The 15,953-nt window shown below is 42.0% G+C and overlaps 1 protein-coding gene across 1 annotated transcript in view; it reads left to right on the top strand.

Annotated features, from left to right (window-relative positions):
* The first annotated feature begins 3,089 nt into the window (after positions 1-3,089).
* Positions 3,090-15,953, top strand: part of CPVL (carboxypeptidase vitellogenic like) — a 94,170-nt gene continuing 81,306 nt past the window's right edge. Inside the window, 2 exon segments of the mRNA XM_053663618.1 lie at positions 3,090-3,273; positions 13,586-13,684. Coding sequence (XP_053519593.1) covers positions 3,108-3,273; positions 13,586-13,684 — 265 coding nt within the window. The 5' untranslated portion in view covers positions 3,090-3,107.

Below are 15,953 nucleotides of genomic sequence, written 5' to 3'. Positions count from 1 at the left end.
CAGTAGTAATAAGGGAGAAAAAAACAAGCATTTGTTTTGCCATGTTTATTAGCTGTTTCACTTTGTCTTCAAAACCAAAAACTATTTTTTTCTGACTATAAGATGAATGGTAGAAAATTTAGAAATTCTTAAGAAGTATTAAATGAAGAGAAAATACCAATATCCAATTTAATAGCCTGCTTTTATTTACCTGATATTTTCGTGTATTTTTCAAAGCATTATTAGCAGTCATATTAATTGCAATTTATGATTTCATCTTTTTGGTGTACAGGAACTCACTTAAGTTTTTACATTGTTGACTGTTTTTATTATTCTTCAAAACACTGTGATAAATAACTTTGCTTATATAAAAATTATACATTGTCCACATAGTTTTCAACTGTAATATTTAATATTTAGTAAGACAGTTTTAGCAAATCATATGCTTTTGACCTTTAGCTTATTTGATTCTGCCAATATTCCTAGATTTTGTTCTGTTTCTAAACGTGTATTAAATGGAACAGTTTGCCTGAATCCTTTGATATGATGTATTTGAATTGAAAATAGTGCCAATGTTTTCATATTATTTCAAATAGACATATGATAAAGTATATGGTGAATAATTTTTTCTTTCACCTCTATAGATAGTAGCTTCTGGTACAATGTTTATTAGTTTAGAAGTACTCGATGATCAAAAAGTAAAAGAAATTCAGGCTAGTTTAGGATAAGCAAAACATTTGAGGAGGACATGAAGAAAACTATGACAACAGTTTTCCTTTCATTAGGGGAGATGGCGGCATAGCCCACTTTAGGAATTCCAACTGCTCAATGAAAACCAGGAAATGAAAAATGTTGCTTTAATTCACCTACACCGGAAACCACGACTTTAACACTTGTTTGATTAAATGTTAATGAGGGCTGCTAAAATGACCCAACTCTAAACTTTTATGAATTAGATATGTCATTTAAAATGAGAACAGTTTCACCTTTCTCTAACATCTTTGAGTCAACATCTGCTTACATGGGAAGGGCTCTAACTACCCTGGTTGTTCAAATATTAATGCCTTCCATTAAAGGGAGCCGGAGGTTTGCAGCAGCAAGCCTGAGAAATTAGATGGCATGATTAGTGTCTCATTTCTGCCCCCAGGAAAAACAACCTTTTACTGGAAGAGCTTCTTCCAGTATGTTTTAATACCATAGATTTTTTTAAACCAGCTAGAGAGTAAGATTGTTGACTTCAAGCATTCCCTGAAAGTGGCTGTTATTAAAACATCAGCATAACAAGGTCACATAATTTTAAAAATATTTTATTAGTGCCATAGTGATCATTACCCTTGGGCTTCTTGGGAACCTAATTTCGGTTTCTAAATTCATTTTGTTCATAATTATAGTCAATAATAGGCTAAAGCAAATTATAACTACAGACTGTGTATGATTGGACTTGTTTAGTTAAGTATGGAGACTTTATTAAGTGTTTTACATGTTGAATATATAATTCTATACAAAGATTATACATTCAATCCTATTACAATTGTAAATTTTTATCTTATTGGGGAAATGTGGCTTGAAAATATTTTAAAATTTGCTACAACCAGCATTTTCATATTATTCCAAATTGGGTTGTGATAAGCAAGTGGTAATAGATTTTTTACACATGTTATGTTTTTAAGATGTTATAATGGTTTGGCATTTTAAAGCACCAAAAGGTAGGCATATTGTTTGCATAATTGCATATTTCATTTTGCATCCAGTAACTTCAGTGAACGGAGTATTTATTTATTTCATGTATTCTACTCAGACTTCAGAGCCAAAAACTTGGATCACGCTTAAACAGTGGCGATGCCTAGTCATGTGCCAGCACTGATGTAGGGCATCGTAATGCTTCACAGGGTCAGCATTTAGGTGAAGGAAGCAAGGTGCCCGCCTTGGGTGAAACACTTAATAACAGTGCCAGGAAACCTCAGTCATCAAGATAAATGGTGTTTGAATACACTATTTGAAAAGAATAAAAATGAAGGCCCCCTTCATTTTTTTCTTCATTGTTTTCAAAAAACCCTTTTTGAAAACAATATCAAAATTTTAGAAAAGAGATGAGATTGGACCCTGCATTGCTACCAGACTCAATTCATTCCCTCATCCTGACCCTGGGTGAGTTCGAGTTCTGATTCCTCCACTCTCACACCGTGCGTGAGGCACACTCTGGAGTCACATTATCTTAAATAACACTGGTGATAATGATCCTCGCTCTCCCGGTGAAGTTATTAAGAGATCAAATCAGCTAAAAATGCAAAAGGAAGCCCATTGTAAATACAATTGACATGTTTATTTACAAGTTAGGGAAATCATCATACAATTTTAGGCCATTATTATTATCAGCCCACATGAACACTGAAAGCAAACATCAGATTGGAAGAACCTTGGAAATTTGTGTGAATCAAGTTTGAAGCCAAGGGACAGGGACCTGAAGATAGTTGTGGAATCCTCCCTCTCTTCCTTTTCTCTTTTTTGGTTTTTGAATACAAGGGTGACTGACTTTGTAAGAGATGGCAGAGGGAATAAGAAACCCGTTTTGTTGATTTTAAATTTCCCTGCAAAGGTCCCACCATTGCTCACAATATTCCTCCCACTGGTGGTGTCTACCCCATTTCTCCTGCCTCTCTGAGGCCCACCTGCCTTCCTGTCACACCTGAGCTTGCTAAGGCTTTCCTCACTTCCCTCAGCCCGAAATGTGTTCTCTATCCTCGGTCTTCCCATAGTGGGTAAACTGTCACGATCACTCTTTTCGTGATTAATTACAGAGCCTTTGTTGTCTTGAGACTTTAATCCTCTGTTGAATTTGCTTTCCAGACCATAGTATTAGAAATACAAATTGTTTCTCCAGTTAAATAGTAAATCTCTTGCATAACCCAGCCCCCCAGTAGACTGTTAATTTGAGAGTGAGCAGGGATTGAGTCTGTTTTAGTTAGGTGGTATCCAAGGTGCTTAGCAAAGGACCTTTACACACAAAGTTTTCTTTGAGTGAATAAATTACTGTCTTGCATGTAAAAAGGCTAGGGAACTATTTACTCTTCTGATTCATGAGGACTGTTACTGTTTTCATCCTAGGCTGAGAGCATCTGGCCGGTGCCATGTGGAAGAAGGCTATTTTGTTGATCCTGCTAATGCTCCACCCTTGTGGCAGTGGGCTGCTTCAGTTCATGCTCAGAAATATCTTTGGTTCTGTGCCTAAAGAGGGAGACGCAAGGCAGCCACTAGTTCCTACTCCCTACATTGAAGCTGGGAATGTCACAGAAGGTAAGTTCAATCAGAAAACCCGTGGTATACTTTCAGTAGTTGTTGTTTTTCTAAGTAATTATTCTCCAGGATCCAAAATGTATTCTGATATTTTTTGCTCACTCTTTTTAGTTCACATACTAATGATTGGCTGTCATATATTATTTGAGTTATGAGCTAAGATGAGGGTTTGTTGGGGCCAGTTTATCTAGTGGGCGAGTCCCTGAACTTCTGTTTACAAAACTAGTACAGTGCTGGTCTACCACTGGACACTTAGTAAGGTTAACCAATCTTAAAACTGACTGTGTGTCAGTTGCAGGTTCCAAGTATCCCACTAATATTTAAATCAAGTTAAACATCTGGACAACTCAAGGAACCAAGGAACACACAAGAAACTAAGCAGAAATAGATGAAGTTCCTTTTCACAGTCACACAGACATCAGCTGGCAGAGGCAGGGTCCACACCCAGAGAACCCCACTGCAGAATCTATGTTCACAGCCACTGTGCTGGGCCCCCTTGCCTGGCAGGTTACCACCCGAACAGCCTGGGCCTGAGTTCCCTCATTAATAAGATGGAGATGTGACAGCTTACCAAACTGCAGGGGTATTATAAGAAACAGATGAGAAATGCACGTGGAAACACTTAATATCCCATAAATTGCTCTCTAAATATTGTTTGCAAATGGGATTTTCTTTTGTTATTATTAATGGGAAAAGAGTTGTCATTTGGTATCATCAGAAACTAAATTTTATGCCCATATTCTGATCTTAATGCTTAGGTAAATCACTGTGTAGATAAATTAATCTTTCTAAACCTCAGGAGGCTCCTGAACTAACTATAAGAGTATATAGGCAGCTGTTTGAGGAGCTGATATTGAAAGGAAGCAGAGAAATGGGGTGGTGGCTGGGGGAAGCCGTGGAATCAGGAAGAGCCTTTGAGAAATGGTCTAGCAGAAGGGGAAGGTTGGTTGGGTGGGGCAGCTCTTGCTGGAGCCCTTTCTTTGACTAGCGGAGAGGCATGGCATCCAGTGCATAGATACCATCACAGGCTTTGGTGTTTGCTCTGGAGGACCGAAGTTTGCCCCTTGTTACAGGAGGGTGGGCAGAGTTAATGCCTCTGAGGCTGGTGGGTTGGTAGATTTCATGGGAATGTGGAAGTGACACTGAAAATTTTAGGGAAGTGATCTGTTTAAAGATGAAAACTAAATCCACATGGAAAGTTCAAATAAAGTGACTTTCTGTCATTTGAAACATTCTCCTAGCCCATAGGATGTCATTGTTGTTTTTGTTGTTTGGTTTAAAAGCAAAATATTATCATATCTTTAGGGTGCATTTGAGTCCTGTTCATATGTCTTTCCTGAAATACCCATTGTTTCTGTGTTTCACAATCTCTTTTCTCAGAAAAGGTGGAAAACTTTGATGACGTAGTCAGCATACTTGAGTGTACATTTGATAATATAGTTAAATAATATAGTTAAATGATATAGTCTGTTTTTTGAAAAGACTCATTTTTACTTGCTGTTGAAAAATCCTGAATAGATGGCAGCCTATCAGGAAAGACTCATATCACAAGACATATATGAAGAGGCAAAAAATATCATTAATCCAAATCTTCTAAGTTGGAACTCATGCATTTATTTTGATGTCTTTAGTAAGAGCACACTGATGACTTAGATTATGTTCACTAACAGTAAATCAAAACAAATCAATTTAGGTTAGAATTGGGAAGGAATGAAATACTCATAACTAGCTCTACCAATCTACGGATGAGACTCGCATGCCTTCCATGATTTGTCCAAGGGGGTGCAGGTAACATCAGCAGAGATGTGTTTATGACCCACATTTTCCAACATCTGCTCTGTGATATGCCTACTCTGATTTCTTCCATTTAAGAAGCTTGTGCTCTCCCGGAGTGTGACCAGATATTCACACATGACACAATTCAAGAAGAAGGCAGTGCATATTAGAAAACTGAAGAGTCGCATTTGAGGTGGGCATGCTGCAGATTTTGAGAAGGAAGCTATCTGGTTGGTTGGCACAGTCCAGGGAGAAAATAGTAATAGTCGTAAGAAAATATAACAAGGAACTGACATTTTAAGAATTAAATCTCCAGTACCTAGCATAGTGCCTCTGTGTAATTGGCACTTGGTAAATACTTGTAGAATTAAATTCTAGACCTCACGGTGTGCCGGGCATTGTGCTTTACACACACATTAGTTCATTTCATCCTCAGAGCAACCCTAAAGAAGAAAGCATAACTACTGTTCCCATTTTACAGATGAGAAAAAGGAGGCCCAGAGGAATCTAGTATCTTACTCAGGGGTATTTAAAGCTAGGAAGTGGCAGAGATGGAATTAAAACCCATCTCTGTTGACTCAAGAGCTCAATGAGGAAAACAGTTAAAACAAAGGCATTATGTGAAAGTGGCCATTATGTGTCTCTGTCAGACATCTGGTGCAATCAAGAGCGACACATGTAGAGAAATCCACCCGAGAAATTATCCACATCTCTCTCGTCCTGTTTCTTGACTACCAGCTTTGTAGTTATGGTCCTCAACAGTAGCAAAGAAAGATTTTGAGGGAGATAGTTTCATCTTTTGTCCCTCCATGCCAGCCCTGATAGACCACCATCTTAGGAGTGACAATATTTAAAATATTAAATCTCTTCCAGCTAAAATGGAGGCCTAGGTAGATACACTTCATTTCCTCACACAACCAAAAGAAGGACAACAACAAATTTAAAAACAAAAAACAAAAAACCAGAACTGCCATGAAATTGGACTGTATGGAAGTCCAACAACCAAGGAGTTAAAAAAGAAACATTCACCCAGACCAGAAGGAGGAGTGGAGACAGACAGCTGGGTGGAGAGGACTCACCGCAAGATGGCAGCTGGCAGACCAGATGGTTCCACATTCACGTGCGGATAAACTGGGAGGAACAACTGGGAAGCAGGACAGACCATGCAACCCAGGGCCCCAGCGGGGAAATAAAGCTTTAAACCTCTGATTGAAAACACCTGTGGGGGTTGTGGTGGCAGCAGAAGAAACTCCCAGCCTCACTGGAGAGTTTGTTGGAGAGACCCACAGAGTCCTAGAACGTACACAAGCCCACCCACCCAGGGAGTCAGCACCAGAAGGGCCCAATTTGATTGTGGGTAGTGGGAGAAGTGACTGAAATCCAGCAGAGAGCTGAACAGTGGCATTGTTCCCTCTCAGACCCCTTTCTGACATACAGCGTCACAACACAGCCATCATGGGTTGCCTTGCCATGGTAAACACCTAAGACTCTTCCCCTTACTATGTAACAGGCATGCTGAGACAAAAAAAAAAAAGGCTCAAATGAAAGAACAAATTAAAGCTCCACAAAAAATACAACTAAGTGACGAAGAGCTAGCCAGCCTATCAGATGCATAGTTCAAAACACTGGTAATCAGGATGCTCACAGAATTGGCTAATTATAGTCACAAAATAGAGGAAAAAGTGAAGCCTATGAAAAGTGAAATAAAGGAAAAAGTACAGGAAACCAACAGTGACAGGAAGGAAACTGGGACTCATATCAATGGTTTGGACTGGAAGGAAGAAAGAAACATTCAACCAGAACAGAATGAAGAAACAAGAATTCAAAAAAATGAGGAGAGGCTTGGGAAGCTCTGGGACAACTTTAAATGTTCCAACATCCAAATCATAGGGGTGCCAGAAGGAAAAGAGGAAGAACAAGAAATTGAAAACTTAGTTGAAAAAATAATGAAGGAGAATTTCCCCAATCTGGCAAAGGAAATACACTTTCAGGAAGACCAGGAAGCTCAGATAGTCCCAAAGAAGTTGGACCTCAGGAAGCACACACTAAGGTACATCATAATTACATTAGCCAAGATTAAAGATAAGGAGAGAATCTTAAAAGCAACAAGCTAAAAGGAGACAGTTACCTACAAAGGAGTTCCCATAAGACTATCAGCTGATTTCTCAAAAGAAACCTTGTAGTCAAGAAGGGGCTGGAAAGAAGTATTTGAAGTCATGAAAGGCAAGGACCTACATCCAAGATTACCCTATCCAGCAAAGCTATCATTTAGAATGAAAGGGCAGATAAAATGCTTCCCAGAGAAGGTCAAGTTAAAGGAGTTCATCATCACCTAGCCCTTATTATAAAATATTAAAGGGACTTATCTAAGAAAAAGAAGATAAAAATATAAACAGTAAAATGACAACAAACTCACAGCTATTAACAACTGAACCTAAAAAAAACAAAAACAAAAACAAAAACTAGCTAAGCAAACAACTAGAACAGGAACAAAATCACAGAAATGGCGATCACATGGAGTGTTATCAGCAGCAGGTGGCGAGGGGGAGAATGGGGGAAAAAGGCGCAGAGAATAGTAGCATAAATGGAAGGTAGAAAATAGGGGGAGCTTAAGAATAGTATAGGAAATGTAGAAATCAAAGAGCTTACATGTTCAACCAATAAACAAGAACAAAAGCAGGGAAAGCAGATGGGAGAAGGTGTGCAGGGCAGAGGGAAACAAAGGGGGGACAACTGTAATCGCATAATCAATAAAATATATTTAAAAATAAATAAATAATAAAATATTAAATCTGTTGTGCTGTCACTTTCTAACGTTCTGTTACAGCATCAGAATCTTCTATTGGAGTTTTAAATGGTTGATCTAAAATCTGGTACATATGGGTATTCACATGCAGCCCTGATAACATAGTTAAAGATAATTTTATTTGTCTTCTTTACTGAAAGCTCAGGAAACTCTGGACAGCTGGTCAGCTCATTCCCCTAAATCTCTTTTGTTTGTTGAGTCTGTCAAAAGCTTAAGAATGTGAGTCTTAACACTGCAATGGAAATTTTTGAAATGAACAGTCATTCACAAAGAGGGGGGAAAAATTTTATTTTTAAAAAAAAGGGAAATTTTTATTTTTAAAACCCCTAGTTAGCTGGCTTAGTGTTATGTAATTATAAGTGCATGTTTACTTTCTCTGCAGCTAGAACACATCCTTCCTCCCTAAAGCAAAATGAATCTAGGAGGCAAATTTTAGCATGTTTACAAACACTGCATTTTCACAAATTTTAAAGAATAATTAGCTATTACTTCTTAATTTACTATTACTTAGTGTCCGGTCATGTCTCGTCTGTACTGGTGGTGGCCCAAGTCTCAGCGAATGTGCGGGTTGTGCCCTCCTTGGTTACACTAAGATCTTTTTGATTTTAGTAACATCACAAGCACTGTGAACCGCAGTAAATAACAAGGAGGAAGTGAAATTGCCTCTAAGAAGCTACCGCAGTAAATAACAAGGAGGAAGTGAAATTGCCTCTAAGAAGCCGTTTTCCTTTCTTTAATGGTTTTGAACATTTGTATTGTGAGTCCCAGTTCCAGGAAGAAAAGAATTCTACATCTTGGGGGTTTATTGTCCACGTTCCGTAATAGACTCTGGAAGGATGAACCGATAATCTGAAAATATTTAAAAAGTCATTTCAGTTGAAAGAATTTTTCATTATTTACTGTGGTTTTGTTAAGAGAAATTTAATATTTGAGATGGGGGAACCATGTTCTTGTGGGCCAGAGAAAAGTATTCTCTAAACTTCTTAAGATTTTAATAAAGCCTGCCTGCCTTAAAAGATTTTTGTAGAAGCAACCTTATTCTAGTGCATTGTTCATGTGGCCTCTCTTAGTTCATTCATTCATTCATCCATCTGTTCATTCATTAACATTCATTCATTATGTATGTTATTGTCTGGTATGGGATGTACCGTCTTAAATGTGTAAGTCAGTGTGATATGCCCCCAGGGGTGCAAAGATAAATTGGACAAATTCCTTGTTTTCCAATAGACCCCAATCTCAAAAGCAAGGTAGGAAATGGACCTGAGTAAGTACAGGTAGCAGAGAAAACTTGAGATCCTCAGAAAAGGGAGGGCTCAGAAGGCAAGGGGCACCTGAGTCATTCTTGGAGGAGGCCAGTGGACCTTGTGCTGGGCTGGTCTCAGAGAGCTACATAAATCCTATCATCCCACTCCCATATTCCATCCCCTCCAGCTCCTTTCTCTTGTATATTTTCTCTCTTTTCACTCTACTTTGACCCCTCTCATTTTTCACGGTCTTCTTTCACGAATCCTTCCCCACCTGCTTACCCCTCTGTGCTTCACATCTCACTCATTCCCAGTCTCTCCTCTCCAGTTCTCTGCCCTCCTGTTTTGGAGGCCTTGAGGGGAGTTCTCTGACTTTGAGAAGATTAAGTTTTGTGAAAAACATTTCTAAAGTGTATTTTACATACAAACTTCCACTTATAAAAGAAGTACATCCTAAGATGTAAGGGACTGCATGGCAACTATAACTAATAATACGGTATTGCATATTTGATAGTCGCTAAGAGGGTAGATCTTACAGGTTGCGATCATAAGGGAAAAATGTGTAGTTGGGTGGTGACAGATGGTAACTACATTATTGTGATGATGACTGTGCAGTCCATACACATGTCCAATCATTAGGTTGTACACCTAACATCATGCTATAGGTTGATTATATCTCAGTTTTAAAAATGGCCCCCAAAGGAGTGTTTTAAAGGCTGCCCAAACCCAGAGGGTGACAATTCTCTGGACCGGTTCAGGTGGAAGCAAAGAAGAGGAGAGGGAAGAAATGGCTGCAGGAGGAAGGGTGTGGGGTGAGAGAGCATCACCCCCTAAACATCTATCGCCCTTTTCTTTTTCTCCAAATCCTTCTCTCTCCTTCCTTTTTCTCTTTTTTTCTGGAGGGGAGTAGATCTCATTGGAAGAGAAGGGGCAGAGCTAATGAGTGTGGGTTAAGCAACCTTCACTGGGGGAACTAGACTGAGCCAGAAGGAGGCAAAGTCTTCTAGACTGCCCTCAAGGTGGCCTGGGCAGATGATCGTCCCTCCCTTTACCTGAGCCCTTATTTTCTGTCCAGCTCCATGGGAAGGGTTCATCGGCGTGTTTTCATTCAGTCCTCACAGAAAGCCCAGGATGGGGGAGGTCAGCACCCACATTTGGCATAAAGGGAAAGAGGCTCAGAGAGGTGGAGTGACTCACTAGACAGCCTAATCAGGACTGCACACCTGGGTCTGTCCAACTCAGGAACCCATACTTGTCTTATTAAGCTTCCCTAGCAGGATCCTCTGGAAACTGCCCATTGACACCTTTTCTGCATCCTCACTGTCACCCCTACCTCCAGATACCCCCGATTTCCACTCGGTGGGTGCATTTCAAAGATAACAACAGCAAGACTTCCACCAAATGTAGGCGTAGGTGGAAACACCTTGCTTCCGTGCACAACCAAATCTAAGAACAACTATTTTTAACAATAATAAACACAACCAAACCACACAGAAAATCGACAATATGGAGTCCAAAAAAAAAATGCTCAGCTAAACTGGTAAGTGGGGTGAAGCCAGCAGCAGAGCGGGTTGACCAAAAAGATCCCTGACCTGGTGGTGCGCAAGCAGCTGAAGGTGCGGATCGCGGGCTAGCCACGGGAGCGCACCGGGAAGAGGCGCAGCTGGCTGTCTGCGGTAGGTCGCATGCAGATAAACCAGTGAAGAAGCGAGCATTGAGACCTCACGGCGCGGGGCAACAGGCTCGCACAATTCTGGATAAACAGGCCGGGACGAGTGGTGGGACAGGACGGACTAGGCTAGCAGAGAGGACCGCCATTGCTCTCTCTTTGGCCCCACCCCCACACGCAGCGTCACAAACCAGCGACCTGGGTGGCCCCGCCCTGGTAAACAACTAAGGCTTCGCTCCTCTTAATGGTGCAAACAGACCAAAAATGGCTCAAGAACAACTCAGAGCCCCAGAGCCGATAAATCTAAGCAATGAAGAAATAGCCAAACTTTCAGATGCACAGTTCAAAACACTGGTTATCAGGATGCTCACAGAACTGGTTGATTTTAGTCACAAATTAGAGAAACATATGAAAGCTAAACTAACTGAAATGAATGGTAATGCAAAGGAAATCAATAGTAATGGAAAGGAGATTGGGACTCAAATCAATGGAGTGGACCAGAAGGAAGAAAAAAATGATCAAACAGAAAAGAATGAAGAAACAAGAATTCAAAAAAATGAGGAGAGGCTTAGGAACCTCCAGGACATGTTTAAACGTTCCAACATCCGAATTATAGGGGTACCAGAAGGGGAAGAGTCACGAGTGGAAACCTTATTTGAACAAATAATAAAAGAGAACTTCCCCATTCTGGCAGAGGAAATAGACTTCCAGGAAGTCCAGGAAGCTCAGAGAGTCCCAAAGAAGTTGGACCCAAGAAGAAACACACCAAGGCACATCATAATTACATTAGCCAAGATTCATATGAAGGAGAGAATCCTAGAAGCAGCAAGAGCTAAGGGGACAGTCACCTACAAAGGAGTTCCCATCAGACTGTCAGCTGATTTCTCAAGAGATCTTACAGGCAAGAAGGGGCTGGAAAGAGGTATTCCAAGTCATGAAAACCAAAGACCTACAACCAAGATTGCTCTATCCAGCAAAACTTTCATTTAGAATGGAAGGACAGATAAAGTGCTTCTCAGATAAGACCAAATTCAAGGAGTTCATCATCACCAAGCCCTTATTATATGAAATGTTAAAGGGACTTACCTAAGAAAAAGAAGATAAAAAAGATGAACAGTGAAAGGACAGCAAACTCACAGTTATTAAGAACCACACCTAAAACAAAAGCAAATTAAGAGGACAGCTAGATCAGGAGCAGAACCATAGAAATGAAGATCACATGGAGGGTTAGCAACAGGGGAGTGGGAGAAGGAGAAGGGGGGAGAAGGTACAGAAAATAAGTAACATAGACAGTAGATAGAAAATAGATAGGGGGAGGGTAAGAATAGTAGGGGAAATACAGAATCTAAAGAATTTGAGACGTGTTCATGAACTAAAGGGGGAAATGGTGGGGGAGGGGTATGCAGGGTGGAGGGGACGGGGGGAGGAATAGAACAAATGTAATGGCATAATCAATAAAAAAGTTTAAAAAAAAGATAACAACAGCAATACTCCCTGCAAACCGGCTTCTTTTCTACAGGTTTTACAGGTGTGGACTTAACATCATCCACCTTTCCTAGGTGAGAAACTGGAGCCCAGAGAGGCCCAATCTTTGCCCACAAAAAGGTGGTCACAGAGCTGCTGGTCAGTAGCAGTGCTAGCATCAGCGAAGTCCTAGGGAAAAGCAGCAGTGTGGTACAGAGGACAGTTTCCCTTTGGGAGGCAGGTTGGTTTGCAAAGAGGAAGCTGTGGCCCAGGGCAGCAGTGCGCTTGCTGGTGAAAGTTTAGCAAGAGGCCCTGGGGGTCAGGTCCCCCTTTGCATTCTCCTGAATGAGATCCTTCTCCACTCCCAAATCACTGCTTCCCTAGTCATAATTGTTTACACCTTATGACTAACTCTCCAGTGCGGAGCAGTGCTGAGGGTGGGGGAGGGGGCACACTCTGACTCCCAGGTCTGGCCTCGGCTTCCCTTCACGACCAGCTGTGCGACCTTGGGCAAGTCACTTCGCCTGTCTGTGCTTCAGTTTCTCACCTCTGAAGTGGGGGTAATAATTATACTTCCCACCTAGTGTACAGTGGCCTTTTAAGTGCTCTCTCCCACTAGTATGATTTCCTCCTGAGTAGCCTTAGTGGCGTGAGCATTTCCTTTCCCCTGACCCTGCCCTGTTCCTTTCCCTTTGCTGCCATAAGACAGCCAGGACCTCTGCTCTCTACAACTGTCCCACTGTCCTATTTGGCTCCCTCTGAGTAGACACGAGGTCAACCCCAGTCTCACCGTCTGCCTCTCCCCGCCCTCCCTGGTTGTCCTCAGCTGTCCCCACTCCCCGTGGCCTCAGTCCATCTCCCTTAATGGAGGTAGCAGGCCCTTGGCTTTCATGATAAAGGCGATGCGGAGAGCACAGCCCCCCCAGGCTGAGGGCTACTTAGCGATCTTGTCTTCCTTGCAGCCCCTCCTTTGGGGTCAGGTGACTTTATTTTGCCCTGGCCTTCCAGGTTGCCCAATGCGAATACCTCGGTTTACTTACCTTTCTAGAGTGGGGCTGAGATTAGGTGATCTTTTTCCTCTCTTAATAAAAATCTTATCATCACTCATAAGTTATCATTGGGGACCCCCAGGAAAAGCTGAAAGATGTCACTGTCCTTGGCTAAGTTGTGCGTGTTGAACATGTGCACTTGTCCTGAACACACTGGAATTCGCTACCACTGGCACCCTTCTGCCCACCCCTCGTTGCCTCCCTGGTGACTCCACCCCAGCCCTGGTCCCAGGGTCGGGGGAGGGCAGGGTTCTGCTAACCCTGAATTATTTCTCTAATCCTTGGGTACAATTTCCCCCACTAGGGAGATGACTGAGCACCGTGGCTCCTTTCCAAGGACTGAACTTGGTGAGCTACTGCGGCTTCCTCACTGTGAACAAGACCTACAACCGCAACCTCTTCTGTTCTTCCCGGCTGAGGGAAGCCTGCCGCAGAACCTACCAGAGCATGGGTGCTCAGGCGTGCACTCTGCAGCTCCAGGGTGGGAACGTCAGCCTGTAACTGAATGAAGGGTATATTTATGTATTTAGTTATCTTTTTCTGAAAATAGGGAGCAGTAACTCTGTCTGGTGCTCAGCTTTGAAATTCCTTGCAGCCTTCTTTTGAATATTTATCCTACTGCAGTCTTCCTGTCGCAGTCTTCTTTCTGTCTTTTTGTTGTTTTCTTAAAACACAAACAAACAAAAAAACCCTGGGGTCCTGGGAAGGCAAGGAGGATAAAGAGTGGGGAGATTCCCGAAGCTCACGGGTAATACATATCCGAGCACATCTAAATTTGGCTCATTGTGGTCTCATATGGTTGCCCTGTGAATTTTGCTGGGCCATAATCCCACACTCACTCCTTTATACATCTGGTATCCATTAATTAATTGAGCAGTACTCTCTGGGTAAGGCACAGAGGAGAGGGAACTGAACCCATCTACTCTGGGCCTTTAGGAGAGGGGTGGGAAAGAATGGCAATCTTAGATGGTTTGCTGGAGAAGGGGGCCACTTACCCTCTGAAGCCCATAATAGACATAGGTAGGTACACTCTCGTACTGCATCAATTTTCATAAGCTTATTCTAAAGTCACACAGTTCTTCAGCATGAACAAATCCTTTTAGGCTTATGGGTACTGATGGAGGTATTGGCAGAGGAGCTGAGATGCATAAATCAATGTTAGCCCAGCACAGGGTAATTTTCTATTTTTATTTTCCAAATTGGATTTGCTTTAGGAGCCAGGGAAAACAATGAAAAGGCTGTCCCTATGGAGGGTGCTATTTATATTTGCATGTGATTTGCATATAGCTATGCTACATATATAATGACTGGGTAAATGGCTTAATCCAGGATGGTTTTCGAATCAAGTTGCTTCTGTTTGGTACTGTTGGGGTCTCTGTATTTTTTGACTTCTCATTTTTGCATTGCCAACCGTGGCCTCTGACATCATTCAACACGTTTGTAGATTGGGGGAGGCATGCAAGAAATGGGGGGGGTTGAGATACTTTTTGGTTGGGTTCATCATCATTATCAGGCTGTTGACCAGCCCTTTCCTGGACCCGACAAGGGATTTTTTATTTCTTCCTGCCGAGTGAGGCAATGAGGACCCTAGCGCACAAAGTTTAAGGGGGGACTCACTCTCGGGTGGTTCAAGTGCAATCTTGCCCCCTGACTGTGCTGCAGGTTCCTGCTGGTGCCTCCCTGTGGTGGAGCCCAACTGGAATCCGGAGGGGGAGGGAGTCTCTTCTCTCAAGGTCTGCCTTCCAGGGCACAGAGCAGAGAACGGACCTTCAAAGGCAATCAAGAAAACATCCAGTTATCCAGCACGACTGTCTTAAGGAGAATCGATATAAATTAAGCCCAGACATATGAACCTAATCCTAACAGGTAGAAATTTTCCTGTGTTCTTGGAAGTCCCTTAAACTTTACACCTTTCAGAAACCACAGCACGCAAGTGCATTTTTAATATCACATCTCTCAGTGTTATTGAGTACAGACATTTATTGAGAACCCTGTTGCATTTGTTTTCTGTTGCTGCTATGCAAATAAATTATCACAATAGTGGCTGTAACAACACAGATGTATTGTTTCACAGTTCAGTTGGTCAGAAGTCTGACACAGTCTCACTGAGCTGAGGTCTAGGTGTCGTTAGTAGGACTGTGGTGCTTCTGGAGGCTCCAGGGGAGAATCCGTTGCCTTCCACAGTTTCTAGAAGTGGCCTGCGTTCCTTGGCTCACAGCCCCCTCCTTTGCCTTTAAATCCTGCTTCGGTAAGTTGCATCCTCAACGTGCATTGCTCTGGCTGACTCCATAGTCACTTGGCCTTCTCGGTCTCTTGTCTTTTGCCTCATTCTTCTACACTGAAGGACCCTTCTGATTTCACTGTGTCCACCTGGATAATCCCAGATGCACTCCCTGTGTGCAGGTCAGCTGGCTAACAACCTTCATTCCATCTGCAACCTTAATTCCCTTTTGCCATGGGGCTGAACCTGTTCACAGGTTCTGGGGATTGGGATGTAGAGATCTTCGGTGGTCTTTGGTGTCTGCAAAATAGAAGTTTGCCTAGATCTGTGGTTCTTGATATGTTCTCTCTCAGCGAGTCTCACATTTTATTGTATTTGAGTTACCTCCAAATCCCACCTGAAACTGGGAAAGTGAATACGTGGGGCATGTGTGAGAAACCAACGCTATAGC

The sequence above is a fragment of the Artibeus jamaicensis genome, unplaced genomic scaffold, assembly GCF_021234435.1.
Source record: "Artibeus jamaicensis isolate MK-2021 breed Jamaican fruit bat unplaced genomic scaffold, CSHL_Jam_final contig_3230, whole genome shotgun sequence".
Taxonomy (NCBI): Eukaryota; Metazoa; Chordata; class Mammalia; order Chiroptera; family Phyllostomidae; genus Artibeus; species Artibeus jamaicensis.
Note: the sequence above shows the minus strand (reverse complement) of the source record. Positions and strands in the feature narration are given on the sequence as shown.